Source organism: Xenopus tropicalis, chromosome 1, assembly GCF_000004195.4.
Source record: "Xenopus tropicalis strain Nigerian chromosome 1, UCB_Xtro_10.0, whole genome shotgun sequence".
Classification (NCBI taxonomy): domain Eukaryota; kingdom Metazoa; phylum Chordata; class Amphibia; order Anura; family Pipidae; genus Xenopus; species Xenopus tropicalis.
The window spans coordinates 188,841,968-188,857,946 of NC_030677.2; the positions used below are offsets into that span (position 1 = coordinate 188,841,968).

Genomic DNA, 15,979 nt, shown 5'->3' on the forward strand with positions numbered 1-15,979 from the left:
GGAAAATTTTGGACAAGTTAGTGAGTACAACCATACTATGGGGCTGATTTACTAACCCACGAATCCGACCCGAATTGGAAAAGTTCCGACTTGAAAACGAACATTTTGCGATTACTTTGCGATTTTTTCGTATGTTTTGCGATTTTTTCGGATTCTGTACGAATTTTTCGTTACCAATACGATTTTTGCGTAAAAACGCGAGTTTTTCGTATCCATTACGAAAGTTGCGTAAAAAGTTGCGCATTTTTCGTAGCGTTAAAACTTACGCGAAAAGTTGCGCATTTTTCGTAGCGTTAAAACTTAACGCTACGAAAAATGCGCAACTTTTCGCGTAAGTTTTAACGCTACGCAAAATGCGCAACTTTTTACGCAACTTTCGTAATGGATAGGAAAACTCGCGTTTTTACGCAAAAATCGTATTGGATCCGAAAAATTCGTAAAGAATCCGAAAAAATCGCAAAACATACGAAAAAATCGCAAAGTACCGATCATTACGAAAAAAACGCAATCGGACTCCATTCGACCCGTTCGTGGGTAAGTAAATCAGCCCCTATGCATCATTTAACATTTAAAGTGCTAAAAAATGTTTTAAACATTTTGCTTACCAGAAACCAGTTGGATTTCATTTCAGTTCAGGCTCCACTTAAAGGTCCAACTGTTGGCAGTGCCTCCACCACTTAGTTTATAACCAGATTACAGATTAGTGAAGTGCAGGTCAACAAAAAAGTTGATCCGCACCTCATCCTAATCTGTCCACTCTCAACCTGCTCGACCATTCCCCCCCCCCCCCAAACCCAATCTCCAAAGGGGCTGAGGTGAAGTAGGCGCAAGAACAAAAATACCGATTGCCAGGTGGAAGTAGGACAAAATGACCTAGCAGGCAGGGCAGATAAAGGGCAGAGTTCAGCCCACACCTTCATATGACCCGCAAAGGATGTGTTTACTGGACCGAACCTGCCCAACTTGTGGGTTTCAAGCAAAAAAAAACAAGAAAACCAAGAAAGTGAATTTCTTACAAGTAGAAACTGCACATACCTAAAAAAAAAAAACTGTCATTTATAGAAATGTATGGCGTACCTTCAAAGTTTTTGGATGGTATATAAGAATCTTCTTTAACAATCATCTTAATAAGACTCATGCACTGCACAATAAAACGCTCAAATACAATTCCATCACCAGCTTCTGTGAACACATAGCTAACTGCAAACTCCAGTGATCTCTGGATTAAGGGGATGAACGAAATTGGATGCTGATCCAGAAAGTCTAGAAGCTAGAAAAATTAAATGCAGAAGGAGAAAAAGAAAATAGCTATAAATGTGCTTCACTCCAGGTAGAATAAAGCAAAGTTACTCTTGCCTACTGTTATATATATATATATATATATATATAAATCCAAATGGTGTCCGCACTCCAAGGCTCAATATTCTGCGGGGTGCATAGCCAAAATTATGTCTGTATAGAAAATAATTATCTGTGGCCAGCACACCCTTCAAAAATTTTTTATTGTAGATATATTGTTAAAACCAACGTTTTGGTCCTTATTAGGACCTTTCTCAAGGATAAAAATTTTTACAGCAACAAGAGATCCTCTGTATATATATAGAGAGAATATGTAAGCAAAATGTAAATGCAAAAATAGAAAGGTTTTTTACTCGACGTTTCGGTCTCACACAGAAACCTTTATCTCGAGTGTTTTTTTTTTTCAAGAACTTGAGGTATTTTTGCGATTATTTCTATATGGATAATCTTACCACTTTAGTAAAAAGAATAATAATCTTTTCGAGTCTTTCCCTGCACACATTCTCAGCACCAATATTTCTGCCTGTAAAATAAGAAGCCACATATTCAGTCATTCTGCCATGGATTTTTGTTAATGCCAGATTTTGAGCTGCCAGATAACTCATGACTTGGCAGTAGTTAACAGGAAATGCAAAAATACAGTAGATCTACAGTACTGGCACAATGGTGAGTCAGCACAGTAAATTTCACTAACTTGGCACTAAAAGGGTTAAAAGTGTACTGGGATGAAAACAGGATCAAAAATGACCATAGATAGGTGATTATGAGTACAAGTAAAACAAACTATACATTAAGTCACACCTAATGAAAAATATTAAAATATATTTTTCTATCCAGAATTGGTTTGACCATTAACGACTAAATGGAATAAAGCAGACAAAAACAATGCCAGAAATAGCAGTCTTGTCATTTAATTTGTTGGAAAAGCCACACAATGTTGCCCTTATTATTTGGCACTGCAGCAAACTAAACTATTTCAGCTAGTTAATGAGGCATTACAGCTGATTAATTACATTTAAATATGTCACATTACTACCCTTGCTTGGGAGCTTAGTACTGCATGAATATAAAGAAGAAGTTTGTGAATACAAACAGAAAAGGCATATTTTTAAGGGGCTCATTTATTAACACTGGGCAAATCTGCACCTACGCAGTAACCCATGGCCAATCAAATGTTTGCTTTCATTGTTCTCCTTCTGGCTAAACAAAGCTAATCACTGACTGGTTACTATGGGATACAGCCTGGGTGCAAATTTGCCCAGTGTTGATAAAAGAGACCCATCGGGGCCAATTCACTAAAGGTTGATAATGCTAATCGCCTGCTTTTTTGCGTTAAAAAGCATGCGATAAATAAGTACCAATTCATCAAAGTTATTTCACATGCGTTAATCCGCATATCGCATGCACAAAAAACGCATCATTACAAAGCATTATTTCTAACATATTGCGTTAATTAGTGAATAGAAACAGTACTAACGCATGATTCACAAACACATGAGGCGTTAAACGTGCAAAATATCGCTTTAATCTGTGCGAATATTAACACCTACTTGGGGTAGGCGGTACTTAAAGAACATTGTAGTCTGTGAGCATTTTGGCAACACAACATGGAGTTTGCAGTTGGATTTTTTCAAGTATGTGATCGTTCTAGAGGGATGCATCCTCCGTTTTCAGGGAGATGGTTACGTGTGTAATACTGTAAGTGGCAAAATATATCGCACGTGGCGGGAAATAACACACATGACGGGAAATAACGCAAGAAAATCGCTCCTTGCGAGTTAAATAATGCGAAGAACATCGCTTCATAATTATGACCTGTGTCCTTTTAGTGAATCGAGCATTAAGTCGCAAAAAATAAGAAGTAATAACATTTTTAACACATGATATAAATAGCGCTCATTTTATCGACCTTTAGTGAATCAGCCCCATTGTGTTCTTCCTACACTCTGTGGTACTATTTTTGCTTTTTTTAACAGAGAAAGGACATTTCTATAAACTGAATACAAATATATGGTTAAAAAAGGCCCATACTTACTGCAATCTAGAAATTGTTTTAATCTAACAAACACTGCCAGCAGGAAGCCCTGGAAAATAAAAATAATTGCTTTAATTACATTACATTGAAGAATATTGAACTCTAATTTGTGCTCTTCCTTGCGGGAAGTATTTTTCTTGCTATTCAGGTGTCTAATGCTGAGGGATAATGGCTTTTAAAACCTCTGTGCACCCTTGTAAGGTGAGATCAAATACAGGGTTTCTAATTCTACTTTATGGCTAGTGCCACAATTAACTGTTTCTCAGCCTGTGCATAAACAAAAATGTTATGTTAAGTACTCATAAAGCCTTCTTGCGACTACATTGTTTGTGACATGCCATTCTTTCACTTGGTGAGGTTATCAAACAAGAGGCTCGCTGCCAGACTTGGCCACCCAGGCCCTGGGCCAAATTAGGCTGATCCAATTCGATCACACAGCTGGCCTACAGAGATCAGTCGGATGCAGAGTGAATCAATGTGAGGTAGTAGTTATATGATGAAAGTATCTCTCTAAGGGACTAAATAGTATTATCATTGTTACTAAATAGCATTAAAGATATAGTCCATACAAACCACAAGAGGACACATCCATATTGCATAAAACATTTACCGTGACATCAGCATTTTGGTGGGGTTCTAAAAATCCATGAACAGTAAGTTTCCGCAGAACTAAAAAATAAATTTGAAACATATTCAACGCGAGAACAATCTATGTACAATGAATCAAAACAAAAAAATGGCTAGTTTGGTGACTTGAAATGTATGTTTTATTTTTATTTTGTCACACAAAGTAATTTTTCTGTCTCTTACACTAAATAGATTCTTCCTAAAAGAAACAGTGAGCTTGAGCCAAAGGCAAACTTTTTCCAGAGCTAGTGAACAGCACAGAATATGTTGAAAGAAATACATGACCTCTTTTTATAATATGGTTATTAGTATATGTTTTCTTTTTATTTTGTCACACAAATGTAATTTTTCTGTCTCTTACACTGAATAGATTCTTCCTAAAAGAAACAGTGAGCTTGAGCCAAAGGCAAACTTTTTCCAGAGCTAGTGAACAGCGCAGAATATGTTGAAAGAAATACATGACCTCTTTTTATAATATGGTTATTAGTACCTAAAGAACAACCTTTGTTACACTGCATACTAAAATCAGCCTGCATTATTTTCTATAGGGATCAGTGGCATTGCTAGCATAGCAATCCTCCGAAAATTCTTATGTCTGACTATATATTTTATTTGGCCCCATATTCTTTATCACATTTAGATCTACTTCTTAGTATGGCCTAACTGCACAGAGAACAGTGCTATCAGTGCCTTTACAAGTACTAAATGAGCTTGAAAGTGCAGAGTGTCAATCTGTGTCATATATCTTGCAGTGCACTTTCATTGGTGGAGGACAGATCTGCTTTCTCACACTGGACAGGCAGCAGGAGGTGTAACTGTGAACCTTTTACCTCCAAACAAATTACCATTCTTTCCTGTACCAAGGGATAAGCATCAAAAATAAGTTTATGATAGGAATAAAATGCGGAATAAGAGAAAGAAGGAAAAGAGGAGGGGGGATTTAGGAGGAGAAGTGATGAGAGAGGATAATAACTAAAACAAGGGAGGCAAAAGAAAGCAAGGGTTAAAGGACAAGGAAAGGCTAAGTCACTTGGGGGTGGCAAAATGTTAGGCACCCCCAAGTGACTTAAATCGCTTACCTTGTACCCCGGGCTGGTGCCCCTGTTAGGAGAAAACAGCACCAGCCCGTGGTACCTGTAGCGAGCGCTTCCTCCTTCCGGCTTCACTTTGGAACGACTAAGGACAGGCGCATGCGCAGTAGATTGAAAAGCCGACTTCTCTGTTAAGGTTCGACTTTTCACTCTACTGCGCATACGCACGCGACCGAAGACGGAAAGAGGAAGCGCTGCAGCTACCCCGGACTGGTGCTGTTCTCTCCTAACAGGGGCACCAGCCCAGGGTAAAAGGTAAGCGATTTAAGTTAAATGTTAGGCACCCCCAAGTGACTTTGCCTTTCCTTCTCCTTTAAAATAACAATGGAAAGGCTATGAGGAAGAACGAATTGGAGAAAGAAGGAAACACACAGGATAAGAAAAGAAAGGGCAGACCAGGAAAAGATATATATGGAAGGGAGAATGGGGAGTGAAGAATACATGAAAAAGAAGATAAATAGAGTAAATAGAGTAATGGAAAAAGCAGGAAAAAAGAGGGACTGCAGGGGAATGTGGATAGAGAAAAAAAGCTAAAAAGACAGAAGGGAAAAGAAGGATTCGATATAAGAACAAGGCTAATGTCACACACAGTCCTTTCTCTGCCAGCATTATTATAGGGATGAATTTAAAGAAATGCAATCCACTTGTCCCTGCACACATGGGGCAGATCCCAAGTGTCCATTTTCCTTATGATAGGGGGCCAAATTAGCAGTTTCTCACCAGTGTGTGACATTGGTATAAGGAAGATAGAGAAGCACATAAAAGAAAAAAAGAATATACAAGATAAAGGTACAATTCATAGAAAAAGGACGCAGAAATTTTGAGAATCAGAAAAGGAAAGCGACACAAGTAAAACATGGAAAAACAGCTGAAATGAGAACGTGAGTGGGTACGTCCCATATGTTTACATGTTCTAAATGACCTTCATAACCATCACAAACATTTATTGTTTTGTAGCACTCACTCCCTTGGAGTGATAAATCTCTACAGCGTCATGAGAGTCAAATTGCAGCAAATATTACATACATTCATATTGTATTTTTATTGACTATTAACACTTTTCCACCCTTCCACTGATCTCCTGTAATTAGTAAAGGGGACATTTCAGCTTAGAAGTTAAAGTCCCCATACACGGGCTGATAGTAGCTGCCGATATCGGTCCCTTGGATAAGTGTATGGGGACCTTTAGTCATATATTTGCTTCCCTCACTCCTGAAACCAGGCTGTCAAATCCTTGCTTTCAAAAGGCAAACAAGACATGTGCACCTTTTAGTGATAGTAATGTTCTTTCAAGGGAATTGATTGCTGCAGTCTCCCCACCGGAGCAGATCTGTTGCAGAAAAGTGTCGGTGTGATGGTTCCACAGGGAGCAGGTAAAACTGTAGATTTCTGAGGCCAACTGGTAAATAAATGAAAGGTAAAAAAGAAGGAAAACATAACTACATGAGATTGCTTCCTAAAGTGTACTCTTAAGCTAAACAAAATACAAAATGACAGTACAACAAAGCCAAGAAAATGCCACCTGAGCTAAATGAGCTTCAGGTTCACTTCCTCTTGTTTTGCATTTGTCCTAAGTCAAAATGTAAAGAAAATTCCAATCAGATTCATTACATGATTGACAAAGATGCAAGAAGGAGTTCAAAAGGATCAACCTCAGGAATGATATACTCTCTAGCTTCCAGCTGGGTCTCTAAACTCAGTGAGATTTTAAATACCAAGAGATCAAAGACCAGAGGCAGATGTCTATTACATACAAGACAATAAAAATTATTATCAGAGACTAGCATAATCATTCCATATGCATGAAGCTTAACGTTGGCATTTCAGCGGAAAGGCATAATGATGAAGGATTTGCGTTAAATGACTGGGGACCAAAATGTAAGGAGCACGAGTATAATCTTGTGCTATGTTGCTGCACTCACTGGGAAAGCTAGAGGAACATTTCAGTACCACATGCGTAATAATACATCCCCAACTACTACTAGTTTTTTATTTCCACCCCCTACGTCCACTATGTCATGTCTCTAGTGATGTTGTACCATGTTCCCTGCACTGCTAGGTCATACCCCCTGCTTGCTTAAAACATAATAGGAGGGCTATAATAAATGATAAGCAAGGTTGTGGTCACTTATCCTGAGGCAGTAAAACCTACATGGAAACTGTGAGGGATGAAAAAATTACGGATTTATCCATAGCATGGACAATTTCATAGGTTTTCTTAAAGCAGGGGTCCCCAACCTTTTTTACCCGGGAGCAACATTCAAATGTAAAAGGAGTTGGGCAACATAGTTCACAAGCATGACAAATGTAACTGGGGTACCAAATAAGAGCTGTGACTGGTTATTTGGTAGCTCCACCAAACTGGTTATTTGGTGGACTAGCAGCATACAGGAGACTCTATTTGTCAGTACACCTGATTTACATTCAACCAAAACTTGCCTCCAAGCCAGGAATTCAAAACTAAGCACCTGCTTTGAGGCCATTGGATGCAACATTCAAAGGGGTTGGGGAGCAACATGCTGCCCCCGAGTCACTGGTTGGGGACCACTGCTCTAAAAAAGCTGTGGCAGGTATTGCCCTAAACTGAATACAATTCTGCAATAAAATTTAAGAAAGTAGGGCCCTTAATAGCTGGAGATGAAAATATAAAATGCAAGGGAGACCAAAGGGAAAGTGGAACAATAATCAATGCGGGTGGGGTACATAGATAGGGAGAAAAAGACAGGGATGGGAGGTGAGAAAGATATGCCAAAAGGAAAAATAAACTGGCAAAAAGAAGGACAAAAACATTGTAAATAAGAAATGAGAATTGTTTATGACTCTACAGGCAAATGTATTACGTTTACACTGCAAGTCATATCCGGATTCTACACCCTCTGCATTGCGCATACTTACATCCTGGAAGAGCTTTCTGTCTGCAGCCAGCCTTTTGGAAGACAAGGTTTTGGTAACGTGATAAAACGTAAGTAGTGCTCGGTGTTGCCGAAGATCATCTTGGATCTTTACTGATTCGATAAGAGTTGGAATGAGTTCAGGCCACTGCTTGGGACAATCCAGTCTTGCAACCTTTGCAATCAAAACTGCAATCTGAGTAGCAATCTGTACATAAAATTAATGAGGGATGTATGTGAATTGGCACACACAAGTACTTTGAATCACCTAGAGCAGAAAAATGCTGACAGCTACATTACAGGAAACAGTTTAACAAATAAAAACATTAAAGGGCACCTGTCACCCTGAAACTGTTTCCCTTACCAGAGGTAAGCACTGTGGTTGGGGGAAACAATAGTTTTGAAATTAAGAATAGTCAGGGCTAGGCCGACCCCCCCCCCGTGAGGGAGCTCCTAGTGTGGGGGCACATGCATGTGAATAATGAGTACCACAACTCACTTATAAGCGAATGCGTGTTATGTAAGCTTGTGAAGTGCATCCACCGTGCCTACATCAGATGCATGTGCATAAAGAGCAAGCATGGAGATTCGCTCATTATGCACATGCACACCATACAACATGGCGCCTAAGAGCTCGCTCGTGGTACAGGTGGCCTTGCACTGGGGGGGGGGATAATTTTTTAAAGTAACTATTGTGACAGGTGCCCTTTAAAACAAAGGCCGTGAATTATTTAGAATTCTGCTGCTGACATAATGCTCTAAGTTGCCATATAAGCAGGAAGCTGTATTTATTGGCTTAAACAATTATTGGGTCACTTAACTTAATTTTTTAAAAATGAGATTGATCTTTAGGATCTATAGTTTCTGATTTGTATTGGCTCTTTCATTAGCGTTGACACAAACTAGGGAACTCATTGTACAGGTATAGGATCCATTATATGGAATGCTTGGGACCTGGGGTTTTCCGGATCAGGGATCTTAACCAGAGCAAGTTAACTATTATTATTACAGAGAAAATGGAAACTGGTTTTAAGAATTATTTTTATAAAATGGAAGATGGCCTTCCTGTAATTGTCAGTTTCTGGATAACAGGTTAACAGATAAGGGATCCCATATGTGTACTATACATTAGCTGAAAACAATGCATTGGGGACAAAAGTATATTTATTTTGCTGTCAGTGGAAGTGAACATTCAAAGCACCTTTCCTGATCCATTTAATTTAAAGTATTAATTCAGATGGAAAACGGCACAATTAGTTTCCCACAGGAACAGAGTTAATGGAAGTAAGTGACTCATCAGAATTCACCTCAACACTAACCTGATTTACTGGCTCATTGAAGTTGGTGATGAGTCCTGCACGCAAAGTTGCCTTCTCCTCCTCTGACAGTGCACTGTAAAAAAGGAAAAAATACATAAATAAAAGATAGGCATGTTATATTATATGCACATTGCATATACCCACACACCCATAGTTTAACAGATAGATATGTTTACATACATAAACAGTATACACTAATATGTTGCACACAGTAGAGGCATGGGATCCATTATCTGGAAACCCATTATCCAGAAAGCTCTGAATTATGGGAAGGACATCTCCATTTTAATAAAATAATTCCAGTTTTTAAAAATGACTTCCTTTTTCTTTGCAATAATAAAACAGTACCTGTACTTGATCCCAACAAGATATAATTAATCTTTATTGGAGGCAAAACAATCGTAGTGGGTTGAATTCATGTTTAAATGATTCTTTAGTAGACTTAAGGTACAGAGATCCCAATTACAGAAACACCCCTTATTCAGAAAACCCCAGGTTCTAGATAACAGGTGCCATACATATACAACATATACAGGATAATAAAATAAAGCTGATCTGGCCCCTCTATACCAAGCTGGAGCTTATCAAAATGAGTACAGGGCCTTGGGAGGTCGATCGATACCTGTCCAAAAATCTGGCAAATATTCTATGTTTATCTAAGTTTAAGAGGCCTGTTGGAGGACCACATTGGTGCATCTGTAGGCCCAATTAGGATTCTGATCAATAGCTGGGGGGCCAAGCAATTAGATCACCCAATTTAGTCTACCGTTTTGGTGGCCAAATCAGGTAAAGAACCATTTGTTTGGTGACCTGCTTGTGATGACGCAATTTGTGGGTTCTGTTTTCTGTTCTAAATAGGTGTAGGTCCAAAAAGTTTAGACAGCCGTACAATCTACAATCCACACATCCATCCTCTTGCAATGGTGGCGTAGACCCCCCTCTTGACATTAGGTATATGTTATATACTGCAACACAGAAAGGACAATACCTTGGCTAAAGAAAAAAAGGGCAAGATTGCTAAAAGGCCATGGTAGGCATGAAACATTGATTAATGACACTGTATTTGTCCTTTATAGAAACACAGGGATGTTAAAAGAGAAACTGGAGGTCTGTCTAATAGAAGTTTAAGCTTAATTCTGCCAAGAAAGTCTTTTTGGTAAAGCATGTTTTTTGTTTTTATTTGTAAGAGTGGGAGTATCAACAGCTGTTCTGAGAAAGAAACACATCCAAGAGTGATTACTCAACTGTCATGCACAATTGCTGCAAAAAAAACCAAATCTATCTGGCTTTACTAAAAATACTGCATTCAACAGAACATGAAAAATATGTCTCTAATTTAACAACAGGTCAGTACAATGGCTCATTATTGGTTCCATTCCCCGGTATAAATAGAGGGATTATAGTAGAGGGAGTCCATTTTAGCAAAACAAGTTTCTACACTGGTTCCTCTTCATTTCTCTCTGTAATAATAAAACAGTAGCTTGTACTTGGTAATGAAACTGAATAAATCAATATTGGTGGCAAAACAAACCCACTGGGTTTTTTTTTTGTTTTTTTTTATTTTAGTCCAAAATACAGAAAGCCCTCTCTTTAAATAAAACAATGAGCCCTAAGCATCTCTCAGCTGCTTTTGCTGATCAGCCTCTCCTCCTCCAATCCCTCCATTCTCTTGGCCTTTGTGCCTTGTCCTGGTTTTCATCTTACCTCACAAATCATTCTTTCAGTGTCTCTTAGAATGTCTCTTAGTATCTTCTTCTCCCTTAATTCTTTCTGTTGGGGTTCCTCAAGGCTCTGTCCTGGGCCCCTTATTATTTTCTCTCTATACTTCCTCCCTTAGCAAACTAATCAGATCATATGGTTTCCAATACCACCTCTACTCTGACGATACTCAGCTCTAACTCTCCTCTCCAGATCTCAGTCTAGATCACTTAAAGGGGAACAATCATGAAAAATGTTTTTCTAATATTGAATATATAAAGTCTAGATAAACATTTTGAAAATTTCTAGATTTTAAAAATGTATGTAAAGTACATTTCCCCAATAGACTAGATCTGGGAGACACATACTACACATAAGCATTGGGATTGGGATTGGGATATGCTCTATCTTCATACGCTGGTGTGAATTACACATTAAGAAGTACACGTCAAGTGTCTGTTTTAATTAGGGAACAGTAAACTGGTCAGCATAATCCAATACTGAAAGTAGCTTCCCTTGAGTGCTACTGCACATGTTTAGCACAAGAGCACAATGTAATTATCCATTCACTACTCTCTTGGGAAACACAACTGTTTAGGTTGATGCCACAGCGTTTGGCAAGGTCTAAAAATTGGACAAAGGATGTGAAAAGTAGCAAGGTCTAAAAATTGGGCAAAGGATGTGAAAATAAAAAAAGACAGTTTTATTGAATGCTTGATCAGCAAGAAGTGGCAGAACCATAAAGGGAATCACAAACAATAACTTATTAATATAATTATAAATTATATATTTGAAACTTTCTACAAAAGAAGTCTCTTTAAAATTTAGGCTGACACATCCTTAACACAGAAATTACTATGTGAGGGATTTAAAATAGTCAGAATCATTTCTGAGTCAGCAGGAGAAGCAACTCATGATTAATGCCCTGTACCAGCAAGGATTACCGAGTCTTTCACGGCAGACTTGCACTGTTCCACTGACTACTGATAATACAAGTTCAACAGTTGGAAAATCACAAAAAACTATAGTGTGTCACTCCAAACTGCAAATGCTGACTGCACAGAATAGAAAAACAGAATGCAATTAAGCAATATCCATAAACATAAAATATGCTGAGCACATTCCTTTGCAAAAACAAAGGAAAATCATAAATGTAAGATATACCTATAAAGCATATGGCTAGTCTCCTCTTTTATATATAAAATGTATATAAATGTATATCTATCGACAGAAAATGAGGAGGTCAGGATAAATGATTGCCAGTGTGACTGGGGAAATAATATAGATCAAAGACTCAGTATAGGAATGGGATCTATTATCCAAAATGCTTGGGACCTGGGGTTTCCCAGTTTTACCTTAAATCTGCTAAAAATCACTTAAACATTAAAGGGGAAGGAAAGGCTAAGTCACTTGGGGGTGCTAAAATGTTAAGCACCCCCAAGTGACTTGAATCGCTTACCTCGTACCCCGGGCTGGTGCCCCTATTAGGAGAAAACCGCACCAGCCCGGGGCACCAGGGGCGATGCGCTTCCTCCTTGCTTTCCCCTAGACTCCGAGTCTGGCGCATGCGCAGTAGAGTGAAAAAGCCGACTTCTCTGTTAAAGTTTGGCCTTTCACTCTACTGCGCATGCGCGCGCAGCGAGAGAGGAAGCGTTGCAGGTACCCCGGGCTGGTGCCCCTGTATGGAGAAAACAGCACCAGCCCGGGGTACCTGCAGAAGGTAAGCGATCTAAGTCACTTGGGGGTGCCTAACATTTTGGCACCCCCAAGTGACTTAGCCTTTCCTTCTTCTTTAAGTAAACCCAATAGGATTGTGCTGCCACCAGTATGGATTCATGCAGCTTAATTACTCTCGAGTTTAAGCTACTGTTTTATTATTGCAGTACAAGAAACAGGAAATAATTGTAAAAATTAGAATTATCTAGTAAAATGCAGTCTATGAGAGTTTACAAAAGTGTACTAAACCTCCAGTTCTCAAAAAATAATTGAAATTCACCTAACATTGGCTTCTATGGAAGCTTGGCAGTTTTTAGCTGCCAATTTTTTTTTTTGTTTGACAAATCTTGAAAATGTAAGTTTAAAAACTATGCCCCAGAGAGTTGGCACAGAAAAATAGCCAGGAGAAAGGGGTAAAAAATGGCTAGAATAAGCAAAAATCCCTACTACCATATCTCAGTTTGTGAAGCCTTTGGAAAGAGCGATGTTTGTGAGGGAGAGAATTTGATGCCATTCTTGTGCTGTTATAACAAGCAAATGAATATATTAGTTAAGTAATGTGCATTGAGGCACAAGATGGACAGAGTGTAATCAAGTGTGGGCGGTTGTGTGGATGCTGATGTATGAGCCTGAAACAATGCGTATACAAGGCATAGCTCTAATTTGCACAGGTATTAATTTTGCTTAAAGGACATGTAAAGCCTACATTTGCCTACAATGTATATCAGTTGGGCATGTCTCCCCCACCCAAATGGCATCATTTTTACTGCATATATCCCCTCCGTTTGCCAGCACCATCATATATTCCTAAAGAAAATAAGCAGCTTTCACCCGGTGGCCATTTTCCCTCTGATACATAATCAGATACATTTAAATCTGCAAACAGCCCACACACACACAGACCCTTATTCAGCATACATTTCATCAAGAATACAGGCTCACACAGGCAGAAATGTCTGATAAAAGTTCTGCTTTGTTTGAGCTGAGCTCAGGAGAGGAGGTTAGGAGAAAAAGATTGAAGCAGACAGCTAGAGCTGAGTTTCTATGGGAACCAGCAATGCCATCTCTTCACTGGCTGCTAGACTGGGGGCGTGTTTAGTAATCTGAGCTTAGAACAACTGAGCATGCCCACAAGCCAACAGCCAAAGCAAATTCCCGAGGGAGGGGGCTGAGTGGGTTACAGGAGGAGAAGGAAATCTAACTGATTAAGGGGACACTGCAACCTTACTATTAACCTCTGGACAACCAGATTGGCAGGTATTGAAAGATTTCAAAGAGACCATTCACTGATTACATTTTTGTGTGTGGGGTTTACATGTCCTGTAAATCATGTTAATCATGTACAGCGCTACTAATAAGAAAGTAACTTGCACAAGTCTATTCCGCTAATAAAATCGAACCAGGCCATTATAAACCAAAGCTATTATTCAATAAAGTGCTTTTTTTTCAATAATTTTTTTCTTTATTGCATTACCAGTCTTAACAAAGTAATGGGAATGTGTCGCAGAAATATGCCAGTTAAAAATTACCGGTCCAACGGAAAGAATGGCATTCTGAGAACCAATGATCACTGAAGCGTGGAAAGCAAGTATTACAATAAGTGAAACAGCAGCTAGCATAATATGAACAAAATCTGTAACTCAGTGCTGGTATACTCCATAAGGAAATGTTACACTGCCGGCTCATTAAACTGAACATGAAGCAGACAAACACAGCCTGTATACTATTCACATCCACCACAGGGGCGCACACACACACCGGGTTAAGAGCTTAAAGGGATAATATCATACAACAAAAATATGTGTCTTCAATATTTGTTTTTAAAGGACAGGGAAATCCATATTGATAGGGGAAGGGGGGGGATTCAGTATGTCAGACTAGCCACCAAGGGGCTAGGAAAAAAATGGAATAAAGAAATTAACACACCACTGTGCCACCATTTAAAGGGGAAATCCACCCATAACTTTTTGAAAAGTAAATATAATTTCAAGCAACTTTGCAATATACATTAATTAAAAAATATGCAGCCTTTTTATAATATGGTTTGGAACAGTTACCTAAGCCCCCTGTTCCCCTGCTGATCTGACTGGCTACTTTGAGACTCAAAAAAAACAGTAGTTGCCTGCCTTCAGCCTACATCCTCCCAATCCCACAATTCCCTGCACACATGATGTCAATAAGGAAAGGAACATCACAGTGCAGTGCATTGTGGGTTATGCAGTTCCTGCATGCTGTCTGTAAGCTGTGGAGAATTTTTCACAATTTGTAACATCAATGTTTTAGTCCCTGCTCCCCTGCCAGGATTTCAAATGATGCAGAAAGAAAAGAACTGTTTTGCAGCTGGATTTCAGCATATAAAAATGGTATTTATTCATACTTTCTGAAGGAACATATTACAGTGATTACAGGGCTTTTTAACAAGTTTTGGTTTGGAAGCCAAAATTCCCCTTTAACTAAACTTTCCCAGGCACTCTTAACACAGACTTACAAGTTGTGCATTCCCAGTAGACCACAATTTTGCTCTAACGTACACATGTACAAGCCTAGGTCTGAAGAGTGAAAGGTAATATAGTGGAGAGGTGCTACGTTTTTTCCCTGGGCCAGTGGATGTTTTCCTAAAAAGAGCCCAAGTCTGGGGAATAAAACGTATCTATTGAATTTATTGGAGCGTAGCTAACAAGTAGGCACTCCCGCAGTGAATCTGGCTTTCCTTGTCCTTGAAAGAGGAATGAAAGTCTTACAGAATGCCCCCAGGCATTAAAGGCTATAATGGCACGGTATAAGCTGATATAACCATTACAGCACTTGCAGAATGTTGAAATTCTTAGAACAAATAAATAAATTATTACTGTACATCAGTCAGTGCACCTCTTCCCAATGAGAGCTGCGGTCACTGATCTAGCACATATGTATTTTACCCTATTCTTTCAGGTCTGTCTGAAAATGGTCCAGCATGCAAATAACCATCTAAGTGCACAAGTGCCCCAGTTTTGCCTACTTGGAAACTGCTAAATATTATTTATTAATAAGATTTAACTGCAGCCTGATTCCTCCTGATTCAATGTTTCTAAACATTGGTACCTGTAGGGAATACTAACAATCAAACGCGGCAGCTGGGAAAAGTCTAGGACTGTAAAGAAACATTATTAAGGTATTTTGAACAATGATTGTAGCGGTACTAAATCATAGGTGGGATGGGGCTGCGCACAGAGTGCGGAAGCCCCCCTGAAAGAGTGTTGTGTTGGCCCAAAATCCAACACTAATTACTAAAAATGCCATAGACAATGCACCAGCAGCTAATTA

The 15,979-nt window shown here is 38.9% G+C and overlaps 1 protein-coding gene across 4 annotated transcripts in view; it reads right to left on the bottom strand.

Annotated features, from left to right (window-relative positions):
* ipo11 (importin 11) overlaps positions 1 to 15,979 on the bottom strand; it is a 115,366-nt gene that overhangs the window by 91,009 nt on the left and 8,378 nt on the right. For all 4 annotated transcript variants that reach the window (XM_031901234.1, NM_001045658.1, XM_031901225.1 and 1 more), the window contains 7 exon segments: positions 9,263 to 9,335; positions 7,948 to 8,151; positions 6,319 to 6,451; positions 3,945 to 4,003; positions 3,335 to 3,383; positions 1,752 to 1,822; positions 1,078 to 1,270 (listed from right to left, as the gene is read on the bottom strand). In XM_031901234.1, the coding sequence (XP_031757094.1) occupies positions 1,078 to 1,270; positions 1,752 to 1,822; positions 3,335 to 3,383; positions 3,945 to 4,003; positions 6,319 to 6,451; positions 7,948 to 8,151; positions 9,263 to 9,335 (782 nt within the window).